The sequence below is a fragment of the Pleurodeles waltl genome, chromosome 11 (genome assembly GCF_031143425.1).
Source record: "Pleurodeles waltl isolate 20211129_DDA chromosome 11, aPleWal1.hap1.20221129, whole genome shotgun sequence".
In the NCBI taxonomy this organism is placed as follows: Eukaryota; Metazoa; Chordata; class Amphibia; order Caudata; family Salamandridae; genus Pleurodeles; species Pleurodeles waltl.
Window position 1 is genome coordinate 636,542,308 of NC_090450.1, and position 12,775 is coordinate 636,555,082.

A 12,775-nucleotide genomic window follows, 5' to 3' on the forward strand; every position below is an offset into this window, starting at 1 on the left:
AGCACTAATACTTGTCTCCACTCATTCTTTGTTCATAATTCATGGCTTTCCTGCCAGCCTTCAGCAACAAAGCTCTGATCTGTAGGATCCTTCTCTTTTACAGTTCACAACAATACAGCACCAGCTATCAAACACCACCCCTTGCATTAAACATAAATCATAGTTTCCATCCACCTCAAAACAGCACTGAACCCCAGGGCTCTCGCTCTGAATTTATCCCATGGCATGCTGTCAGTCATCATTAATGCATCATTGACTCGGCCTCTTCCATCAAACACAAATCAGTACTTTCTTCAACCTCAACAAGCACCACTCAAAGACTGCAAATTATGAGCTGTAAACAGATCGCAGCTTGGCACACCATCTATAACTAACACAAGGCTCGCCCTTCTGCCCTGTATGAAAGTGTAGGTGGCATTGCACGAATAAAACCCTGTCAAAAAGGCTTAACATGCTGTACCTTATAGACATTAAGGGTTTAACTGTCACCAAGACAACACCAAGCCCCTCCACCCTAGGCCCACCTGCATTACAAAACAAACATCAAGGTTTCCCACCACCAATCACCAACACAACACCTAGATCATGCATCTGTCTCAAAGCATATGTCCATATTCTTGGATCTAGAGGGTTGTAGAATAACATTGGAATAAGTGGCAGAATTCCCATTGTCTGAATCCTTAAGTGAGCAGGACAGCTATAATCCTGCCCACATTCATGAACCGTGATGGAGAAACACTTGACAGTGTTCTGGCCACTGTGGCAGGAGCAGGGATCGCATACCATCAACCACTGGACTACACTACTACTTTCTAATAAATTTCATAAACTTACGGGTAGGTATGTTTCTAAGTGCTCCATCGTGTGATTGCACAGCAATGAACCATCTTGTTTAAGCTGAGACAACAAATGGTAAGGACGTATGCAATATGCATTATCTCTTAATGGGCAATAACTAATTTAAAGATCTCTACCTCTGACATTTGTTTTCAAAACGTCTGTTTAAAAAATAAGCAAATCGGTAGAGAGGACCCTTTCTACAATAACTTGTTTTGACCTAGTAACCAACTGCAGCCTAGGATATTGACAAAAGTCCATCTAGGCTCCAAGGTTGTACTTGCATGAGCTACTCTGGACTACCAGCTATCTTTTACATTCCTCTCACCTCAGCATCAGACACAGGACTACTTCAGCGAACAAAACTGCTCTCAAATGAAAGTGTTCATCTTTTTTTCACTGTTTTAATGCTATTTGGTAAGATCAATGTCTAAAAAGACGCCCTTCACAATCCTCATCTCTACTCCAGTCCACTAGTTTTTGGATGCTTAACTCATCAAGTCTCTCATCATAAGGTCTAAAGTTCAGAACTCAAACTGCTGTGGCACACATTCTTAGCTTTCTACCGTTCTGACTATTCTGGAAGAGAAGACTAGTGTACATGGAAATTGGGTGATTTCTCTGGCAGGTCAGTATCCCTGAAAGGCTTGCATGAGCCTAACTTGTTACTGTCTACCCCAACCTTTCAGTGGCAACTGTCCTCACAGGAAAACTCCCTATTACGCCATTAGCCAGTGCTTCTCTGTGGACAAGATGACTATACTCGTCTAGGGTATTTTTGTAAATCCTCACAAAACAGACTATACATGAAATTTCCATTGTGATTTGGGTTATGTAATGTAATTCCAATGATTTTACAACCACACTTATCAGCTCACGGAATGTGTCAACAGATATGCTTTGCTCAGAGAAACTACACATACATGAGATGCGCTATAATCATGCAGTGAAGTAATGCCACTGGATCTGTGACATCATATACATGCCTATGGCTATAGGTTGTGATGTCATCAATACAGGAATATGACTTCACTGCAGGATCAAGCAGAAGGAGTTATCTGAAAGAGAGAGGAATACATTAGTGTACAATCTGTGCTCAATAAAAACATTTCTTTGCACATGGAAAATCCACTGTAAACCATTAAACGTACATGTATGAAATATAGGACAGCAAATGGGTGCTGATGAATCATGCTGTTGCAATGTGGTATTGTCTCCAAATATCTCTCACACAATGGGGTTTCATCTTTAATACATAGTGCACAAGTCCAACTCTTGCCTCACTAAAAAGTAGTATTACAGGAGATCTGACGTGGCTCACCTCAGCAAGATAGCTTATAAGTATCACAAGTGGAACATGAGTCACATAGGGATAGTACTGTTCACTAAAAGCCATAATGTGGGCGCTATAGGTTTACAGTGCACCCTGTGTTCAACAAACAAATGACAAAGAGAACAGAAAATGAACTTTTGAATGATACAGTGACAGTGGGGCTGGGTCACACCTCGCCACAAAGCACAGAAGGTCCTTGATGGTATGAAGGAAGGAGCCAGATGGACACTGGCTTTAAGTGAGTGCCCACAATACTCACTCAGATGATTGGTTGGTCACAAAAGTCAACAAGCAAATCTGAACACGAGCAAATAAACGAAACCCCACACAGAGGAAGCAGGAGCAGCAAGATGAATGCTAGAAATAATAGAGCTGTAATAAAGGGTTGTGTGAAGGCAGCACCTAAAAGAGCGATCTAGCAGTGCTGAGAGGCAAAGAGGCCTCCAAGAAAATCAGGCAATCACCCGACAATGTAGGAAACCCCGAAGGGCATTTGGGCTGGGAGAAAAACAGTCACATGGGGGGGACGAGATGCCACTTATTGGGATTATGTAAAGTAATATTACTGATAAAAACAAAACGGCACCACTTAAGAGTAGGTTAAACAGGCCCTGGGAAAGCCAAAAGGTGTGGCCTTGTCAAGCTGATGCAATGGTTAATTTTTATTTTTTATTGAAAGCATGTTCCACAAAAAACAAAAATAAAAAATAAAAAATAAAATAAAATGTAGCCCAAGCATAACTGCTTTACACATGTAAAAGAAATGTAAATTAAAAAAGTCACTGATGTGGCTCTTTTACTAGCGGCGGTTGTTAAATAGGGATTGTTTCAACCACAAAGTACATTTTATTATCATTATTTGTAAAGAAAACAAGAAAAAATCGCCACCTAACCAGGAATTGATATCTCAGGTAGCTAAAATGTTACAAAGTCACTCAAGGAATTTATACATCACCTTTAATAAGGAGACATAAAATAAACCACCATCTATTCAGGCACCCACTTTGCAGGCAGATATTTAAAGTTAATATTACATTATTGTAAAAAGAAAAGAAAAAAATCACACCTAGAATCACCTTTGTCACTCAAGAAAAATAAATATTTTTAGGCAGATGTGAACAATGTGCGCAGGCTTCATGCAGTCACTCAAAGTGAAGGGAGACAACGAGAACACTTGGATAACCCATTGACCCATGCTGTATGCTGTGTTGGAGTGAAGTAAAATGCGAATAACAAGGTAACAGGCCAAGGATGAAGCCCTCTGACCTAACACCTCTCTACATAGGTAAATCATGTGTATATGTAAAACAAACAAAAAAAACAGTATTCTAACGAGGAGGCTTTGGCTGCTTCACAGGTCAAACGTAAAAATGGCCTTCCAGCTTTTTCCTGCTCTGTTACTTTGGGTTATGGGGGTTATGTCTATTCGATCACTGCCCATGAAGTTATGACACATTGGCCAGCCAACTGCGCGGTAATGTCATCTACAAACGCCGGAAAGCTTGATGGTAGCAATTCATTGTTGTCGAGCTTGAAGAACAGATCTTACTTCGGACAAAGAATCACAATGGCCTACAAGCTAGCGAGCGCATTAAGGCCGCCAGGAGACACGCTGGAGCTTAACGCCTCGAGGGCCGCGCACTGAGAGCATCCCAAGCACTCGCTTTCAGAGGCAACTTTCGGCACAGCTCATTTTGTTTTGAATGCTTTCTGATGAGTTAAGGGAATACAGATAACTCAGTAATTATCGCAGAGATGCTGCATCTGCGAGGAGCCGGACAGACATATTACAGAACGTACTTTGCATTTCATTGGAAACCCGCAGAACAGTTATCAGCCGAAGTGGCTACAATAGCATTTTTGTCCCATATACCAGGGAAAGTGTTATATATGTTATGCTACCCCCATGTAGGAAACACCCTCTTGCCTTCAGTCCCCTTGACGGGTGATTGGGAAGAACGTGTTGAAAAGCGGGTTGATCTAACAGGATGCACCTCTAATGCACGGCATCCTAGTACATTAGACTGAACCCCCGTTCCGCTATCCTCCTAGACTCAGAGGAAGGCTTGTCTAAGTCTTGGGGAGACCCCGTGCCTAATTTGAGCCAGTGGACGCCGGTGGGGACCACCACCACTGATTTGTGGGGCCTGCCCCTTATTTTTCCTCTTCTGACATTTACCCAGAGCAATATAGAGAGACATTCACACGGGGAAAAGGAGGAGGAAGAGGAAGACGTAAAAACCATGGCAAAGGGAAAAAGAAGGGTCCTGCAGGAGTGAGATGAAGAGCCAGGAAATGTCTGGTGGTGATTTAAGGAGGCCTGGGCGGATTCGAGACTATGCAGCTTTGGTATTAGGTGCTGTGGCATTTAGCAGCTTGGCCGTGGGCTTCTGAGCAGAGCTTTGGACATCGACAGTCATTCTTTTACAAATTAAACACTGGGAAGACCCACAAAGTTAACGCAATTGTTTCATTGTATTGGACCTTTTTCCATGTAATTACGTATGTGGTGCTTTAAGGGGGTATTTAATGTCCACCCTGGAAAACGATCCCAGGATTTCTCAGACAATGGCAGAGACTTGACTACTAGGGGTTTACTGTTACCAAATTCAACCGTACTCATTTTATCAACCTCTCAAGGATGAACAAATGAACAACCTACTGTGGTTTGACCCTGTGACCATTGCCTCATACACAAATGCTTATTGCTGGTGCCTTAGTCCACAGAGCTAAAATACCCACCGCAAGCCAGGCCCAATTGCCACTTTCCTTGATACTTGCTGCTGGCAGAAAGGAAAGCCAACTAAACAAGACCCTGGCCGAGAAACACTAATGGGTTTCAGTGTACAAATGTGGGAACTTGCCAGGTATCCCTGTCTGGGGTGATGAATGGGTAACCTAACGCTGGCTCCCAAAAGCGCTGGGCGAGAGACCAGTTGTCAAACAAAATATTCTCAATTTCTGCATAACAACTGGGACATTTCACTCAGACCTCCCTTAACGAGGGTCATTACTCTTAGCCACTTAGTGCAAAACAACTTAAGAGACACTGACAGCCAAAGGAGAACCTGTTGGGTACTTTTCAAGGGAGTCTGGAACTGAGGAGTGGGACATTGCTGAAAATTTCCAGAGTGAGCCTGAAAGTTCCAGCTTGCCTTAGAAAGGACTTTCATAAAGAGGTGGCATGGCGCAAAGGTGGGAAAGGCACCAGAAATAGGGCACGTCTTGTCAACAAAATAGATACACAGAATTTGGTGGGCCCAATGATTATGCCTATTTCCTACCCGTTCCGTAAAAAACATGTATTTGATGTCTGGTTTTACCTCTGCTTACTCAGCACTATTTCTCCCGTGTCTCTCCAAGGTCTTTTTTTAAATCATTTACTGGCCCCCCACCACTCACTGCCACTAAGAAACTCAGATGCATTCAGTGAACTTGATGTGCAAAAACATTTTCTAGCTTTACTCCCTGGTCTCCACACTTAATATTCAGCGGCCCTAAGATCCAGCATCTAAATGTTGGGTGACTTGTTGTCTCAGTGTCTCCCTCCCGCCGTTTTTCAATTATTCCCTATTGCCCCCCATCACTTCCAGCCTCAACACTGTGGACTCATTGTGAAGCTTAGTGTCATAATTTTGTTCAGAGGGCTGACTGTCTTAAAGATTTCACACTCAGGTATCCAGATGCTTCTTATATTAATTATTAGGAATTTAAAAACGTAGTTGCCTCCTTTCACAAACGTTCATGCATTTAGCACTGTAAATAGTAGGTGCTGTTATTGTGAGTTCAAATGCAGTCATTTTATTGACTTTGTAAGGCAAGCGTGAGCCATCAAAATTCAAAGCTGTGACTACATACAAATGATGCTTAGATCTTTGAGGTCTGTGCATCAACAAACATGTCAGTCTTAGGTTCATGGTCACACAGCTATAAAACAATCGTTGTGTATGTGGGACCAGTTATGTTTCCACGCTCACCCTACTGTAACAGATAGTTGTATAAGGTGTTCAAGCTGACAGCATGGGGCCTGCACCCAGAGTAGGTTCAATGACAGGAGTGGCAGAGGGAGTTGATGGTTACCTCGGCTGAAGAGCAGCTGCTTTCTCTTACCTCTGAAGCCATTGCCGTTGCCACTGGAGCAAGCCGGAGAGGGGGAGCCCTGAGGCCGGATGACTGGAGCAAAGGCACTCTTCTGTTTGACAGACGGGAAGACGGAGGAAGAGAAGGGTAGGATGGAGGCGCCACTGGAAGAGCCAATCGTTGGGCTGGAAGGCATGACTGTAAAGAAGGCATTCATCAGCATCGTACAAGGTATATACACACAGGCAACTACACAAATCGTTTGATCCAGTGTGGCAGAACAAAAAAGGACAGTGCACCTTCAATGACATCCTTTCTAGAACCACCACTACCTTGGAATATGTGCTCAGGAAGACAGCAGAGTGGGATAGTGTCACTTTATCAATTGCTACTTGTGTTTTCTTCATCCACCAAGAACCAAGGAAAGACGAGGGCATTTCTCATTGTCAGAATGTCAGGGGCAAACGGTGAAGACGCACTTTGTTCTATTGGAAACTTTGATAATCTAGGAGAGTAACTTTTTCTGTTCAGTAAGCACCTGTGGTGCTTTATGAAACCGTAACAGTGAGTTGACATATGTACAAAAACCTATTTTCCACACAGAGAATACTTAAAAGTCCTATTTTAAATGCGGTATATGTTTAAATGGATCCAGTGAAACATGGGTCTCGTCTTTAATAATACAGACCAAAATCTCACAGCTTTACCTTACTTCATTGCTTAGTCACCATTGGATTTATGAGAATGGATGCAAATTTGAACATTTTATTTTGAACTAATATCCACAGTTAAGCGCACTATAAGAACAGCACCAACAATCTCCCTCTTCTAAAGGCAGAATGTGTTTTAAGCAAAGTTTTTTTTTTTTTACAATTCTACAGTCTTAAAAGATAGTTTCACATTTTCTTATATATTTTCTGCAGAGAACCAAACAGTTTAGTCCAGTAATTTTTCTTACTATGTTTACCCATTTGAAGAAAACTAATTTTTAATCTAACTAGCCCACTGCCCAATGTTCTCTGGTGCCACCATAACCCATGGATGACAACAGAAGATCATATTACGTTTTTACTCGTTATGTATCCTCTCAATAAGTAGCTAAGTAGACCGACAGACAGATATATCATTTTCCATTCAATGGAAATAATTATCCCAGTTGCTTTATTCAGCCTGAGGTCGGATCCATAGCTTTTCTAGTAACATTTTATGCCCTTAGAGGTATATTTACATGGAACTGGTGCAGCACTGCACTGTGCCAAAAATAGGCAGTGCTGCACTGCATCAGTTCTGCAAAGCAGGGATGTACCATATTTACAACCCTGTGTTTCCCCAGCACTGGCTCCAAATGTAGTGGTCAGCGACAATGCAGGCATCCTTGCATCATAGTGCAAGGGTGTCTGCGCTGAAGGGAATGATTGTTAGAAGGAGCAAAGGCCATTAATGATTGTTTATGTGCAGGAAGCTGTCTCTTCCTGCACATAAACAATCTACAATGGTGAATTGGCACTCCCATGTGTGCTGCAGAATGCAGCACACATAGAAGTAGTAAGCCGTCATTATTGAGTGATTGTTTATGTGCAGGAAGGGACAACTAGAAGTAGCAAATCATCATTATTGAATGATTGTTTATCTGCAGGAAGGGAAACTTTACTGCACATAATCATTAACAGCCTTTTGCTCTTTCTATGTGTGCTGCAGAATGCAGCACACATAGAAAAAGCAAAAACGAGGAGAAATAAAAGTATTTCATCTCGCTTCACCATGCTAACGCCACCCCTGGGGGGTTGTTAGTTTATGGCCCTGCCTCAGATTTACAATTCCTTGTAAATCTAGGGCAGCGTCAAAAGCAATGGGTGTTGCGATGGAACACCCACAGCAACACCCATTGCATGACCCTCTGCCACAGAAAACTGCATAAGAGGGGCCCATATTTACAAGGTGACGTTAAGCCACAAAAAAAAGGCTTAGCACCACCTTGTAAATATGGTGGAGGGCACAGCACCACCGGAGCATCGCTAAAAATGATGCTCTGGTGGTGCTAGGGGCTTATAAATACACCTCTTAGTTTCTTAGCCAATCTAACAGATAGTTTGCTTTCCGATCATCCAGGGACATGACAATTAAGATTATTATTTAAGATTACTGAACCTGACTGGTGCAGATGGGTGAGGAAAGTTGCATTCTACTGACGTAAGAGGAACGGTGTAAATGAAAAACTGGGAGCTTTACCACATCAACACCACTAAGTAAAGTAACTTTGGCAATTGGTTATGAAACTATAAAATATTTAATGCTTGTAAAAGGTATTGCACCATTACGTTAATGATCTGAAAATCTGATCTGTAAATACCATGTTCGGTAATAGTTTATTGGCGTCCTCCCAAAGCACTTTAAATCACAGATCATCAGCATTCAATAAAAGTGCTAATTCAATGCTACATGCCTGCTAATCATCAATATCCAGGTACCCACTCCTACCCTGAATGGTGTAGTCCAGTAGTATTAGCTACCTCTTCTATAGACAGTATCCCTCAGGAGAACACATATGCCTTGCAGCAGAAGGGAATGTCGGCCTGACTCTATTCCTGCATGCCTGCTGGAAGAAGCGGGGCATGGCCGCTCTTGCTCCCAACATCCTAAGTCTATTTCAAAGAAAATGCCAATCCAAAGCTGATCAAACTTGGCCAAGATACTTACTTCCATAAGGGGAGCCTGTGGGTGAACCGTTGATGAATCCCGGAGAGCCTGGGACACCCAGGTTGGACATGGGTACATTGCTGTAACCATTCATGCTGTTGCTGGGAGTGCTGTAGTTTGACTGTTGAGGTGTTGAGCTGGTAGAGTATCCACGTGGTGATATGCTGCTCGTGTTACGAATGTAACCTAGAAATATATGAATGACAAATGTACTTGTGCATTAGACATGTGGGCATATACACAATATAATTTGTTCCTGTGGTGTTAAAACTAGCTGTGTATCAATGTTAGTGTGCAAACCCACCACTCCAGTAAAAGATAGAAAGTTCTAGCTTGCCATCATATCAACAAAAATAAGCAAATGGAGACTACCTAAAAGGAGGTCAATCAAAAAATTGCATTATATTATCACTAAAAAAAGAGAAACAATTGTATCTCTCTAGAAGGGAACCATCTCCAATAGAACAGAAACAATTCTAGTTCTCCATTAGGAGAGAGAAAACCTAAATCCACAGCAAGGGGGATAATCAAGAGCCTCCAGAAGAAGAAACCTAATCCATGGTTTGCAAGAAATGATATGTAATTTGTGAACTCCAGTATAAGAGCACTACACACTCCCTATTAGATGAAAGACAACGTAGCTCTATACAAGAAACCAGAGAATTCCAGCTCTCTAGATGAAACGTGCACATTGTATCTTTCTAGCTGAAACATCCCTGTCATAGCACTCGTGCAGAAACAGCAATCCAACGGGCATTGGAGAACATAAGCAATTTTCTCTCCAGTTGGTCGGCGGCAGTCCTAGCTCTCTTGTAGAAACATAACTAGAAACATAGCCATTGTTGCTTCAGACAACAGTACAAAAGTGCCCTGATGGCTCAAGCACAAGGCAGGCAGACCTAGCTAGAGGGAGCAGTCAGTTAGACTTGCTGGCATTAGAGGTAATGAAAAGTACACTTGATCTGGGCTTGTTCCTTACCTTGGTTGTTGCCCTGTGCCGACTCTGAGATGCTGACCCCTAACTGGCTGCTGTACGAGTTGATTCCCATCATGCCGTGGGCCGGAGAGCTGGACAGAGGAATCTGGCCAGGGTTTCTGGGCACACTGTAGAGGGCTTCTGCAATGTCAGCGGCTCGCTTCAGGATAATATCCTGCAATAACAAGAAAGTTATTTGTGGCACACTGCAGAAATGGCCATTGACGAGAAGTATTTTTCAGATAACTCAGGATGAAATGCGTGTGTGAACCTTACACAACTTAGGCCCAAGTTTAAGAGGACCTAGCGCCTCCTTGTGCCACATTAGCATCATTTTTGATGACACTAATGTGGCTTGACGTGGCCAAATTCACCATACCATATTTACAAAGTGGTGCAATGCATGCATTATGTCAATTTGTAACCGCTTGCGCCACATTATGCCTACTCCAGGCATAATGTATGCAAGGGGGGCGTTCCCCCATTAGGGGGACCTCAAAAATGGCGCAGTGGAATCTATAAAATTCCACTGCACCATTTTTTACACCTATTTTTAAAGCCTGCACATAGCAGGCGTTAAAAGGGAGCACACCATTATTTATAATGGGCCCCTATGTAACTTGCGGGATTAGCACCAACGTTTTTGGTGCTAACCTTGAAATGTACTACAATAGCGTCAAAAATTGTGACACTGTTGTCTCTAACCTGCGCCATGGTGCACCGTATTTTTAATGCGGCGCACACATGGTGGCGTTAGGGGGACGCTGATTGGCGCAAGAAAAGTGGTGCTGCATTTAATGCAGTGCTACTTTCCTTAAATTTGGGCCTTAGTTTTCAGAAACTTTTGTATTTTTTAACTTGGGAATTGTGTAACTAATGTGGGTAGCTTAAATGAAACAAGAGCCACCATAAGAAATTATGTATTAGTGGTCCATCATGTGTACAGTGCCAAGAAACAAGGAGATGACAGTAGCATAAAATAGGGTTATTCTTGTAGCCACTTCTTAAAAAGTATATTGATCTAGAGGGAAATAAGGGCATGGAAACACTATGGCAGTGACTGATTAATTTATTGGGTTATTGATGGAATGCGTGAGTCACTAATTACTTTGGCTGTCCATTGAGAAACATACATGCATGTAGGGCGTTTTGTGTTATTTGAAGGGAGATTGGCAGTCAAGATGTATAGTGTGAAAAATTTAATATGAAGAAGGTAAATACTGAAATATAGTGGAAGATCAACCTCACGAACAACCTGAAACCTTACCATATATGAAGGTCGGTGAAAAGCCATTAGGGCTGGGATATGGATCCTGCCACACTTCTGGCCTTTCAGTTGAAGTAGTGTATCAGAAAAGCTCCTGATTTCTTTATAAGCCACTCCACCGCACAGGGTGGCTGGATGTTTATCAAGAAATCAGTGCACTGAGGCCCTTTGAAAAAGTTAAGTGGTTGAACTATTCCCGTTGTGGGGCAAAGTGTCCTAGGCCTGAGGCCTTGCTGTTAAGTAAGTTATAACACATTTAGTGACTATACTACCTTTTTGGACACCTAGCAGCAGTTAGTTGGGGAACTTGTTTATACATTGGGTGACAGAATAGTTCTGTTTAATCCTAATACTATCCTTGAATATATAGTGGCCACATCTATCTTCAATGCCTGCCTGCAATGTCGATGTACAGCTACACCACTGACCATCACTTGAAGAGTGTGGAAATGTCACGTAGGTCTTCACATAATTATCTGAATCGAAGCTACTCACAGATAGGCACTACAATGCCCTCTTTAGACATCACTTAGTGCAGACCCTCTAGTAAACTCGATTATGGTCATGCACCCACTGTCCACTAGTTGCCAGTGCTCAACCAGTTCAACCCTCCAAGCAGCAATGTATGCCACAAGTAGCCACACCAAAGTCTCAGTCTTCAGCAAGTGAACAACAGGATCTTATTTCCTCATATGGAAAATCACATCACTTGCTGGGCACTCTCTGTATGGGTTCTGAGGGCCAGAGATGACACTGGAGTGAACCTCTCACCTGGTTATTGTGCGGTGTGCCATAAAGTGCTTCTACTAGGTCTGCTGCTCTCTTCAGTAACATTTCCTGGGAAAACAAACAAAAAAGAACAGATGTTTAGAAGAAGTCTTCTATGCACTTTAGGCAGAAGCACACATGGGGCCTCTACTAAGGGAAAATGGAGACTGATAGTGGACATAGCTCTTACTTTAAGGCCCTGATTGGACGGTACTGGGGGGACGGTAGATTTATATTTCACCCCACTAGTATCCAATTACAAATTAAAGCTCATAGAACGGAGAGTTACCAAGTGCAACTGATTGCTCCGGTCGTAAAACCACACATAATTGAACATTCCATGGAGTTTAACACATACACTTACCACCTGCTCCATGCAGATGGTAACCGTACGCAGGGCACTCCGAGAGGCGGGGGTAGAGAGGGTGTGCGAGTTTAGGGTAGGGAAGGGCATAGCTTATTCTGGTAATTTCTGGCAGACAAAAAACGGAGAGTGAGGCTTGGGCAATGATGCATCCAATTCCACATTGACTTTTTCTGACCAGAATTTCCAGCTGGAAAAAGCAGGTCTGGTTCTCCCATGCCCACAAAAACCCGGAGTGGAAAAACCTGTCAACTCAAAAACAGGGGGAGCGAACATCCATACGGTAATTTCGCCGTGTCTGACTCGTAAACAAGGTCTAAGAGCCTTTTTCAAGCACCAAATTGTCATAAAATCTCATCAATCTCTGTCAGTCTTTCAGGCAGTGAACACGTGACTGACTGCCACGGGTGTTTCAGTGGCACCGGCCTGCTAGGCAGCCTGCCCCTAACCCCA

General features: G+C 42.8%; 1 protein-coding gene across 4 annotated transcripts in view; it reads right to left on the reverse strand.

Moving 5' to 3' along the window:
• The window catches only part of EBF2 (EBF transcription factor 2), a 193,842-nt gene that overhangs the window by 9,046 nt on the left and 172,021 nt on the right, over positions 1–12,775 (reverse strand). For 2 of the 4 annotated variants that reach the window (XM_069214155.1, XM_069214153.1), the window contains exons 12-16: positions 11,962–12,027; positions 9,927–10,098; positions 8,948–9,133; positions 6,281–6,448; positions 1,824–1,895 (exon numbers count right to left, since the gene is read on the reverse strand). In XM_069214155.1, the coding sequence (XP_069070256.1) occupies positions 1,867–1,895; positions 6,281–6,448; positions 8,948–9,133; positions 9,927–10,098; positions 11,962–12,027 (621 nt within the window). In that variant the 3' untranslated portion in view covers positions 1,824–1,866. The remainder of the gene's footprint in view (positions 1–1,823; positions 1,896–6,280; positions 6,449–8,947; positions 9,134–9,926; positions 10,099–11,961; positions 12,028–12,775) is intronic. The other 2 variants (XM_069214154.1, XM_069214151.1) reach the window with 1 other exon arrangement.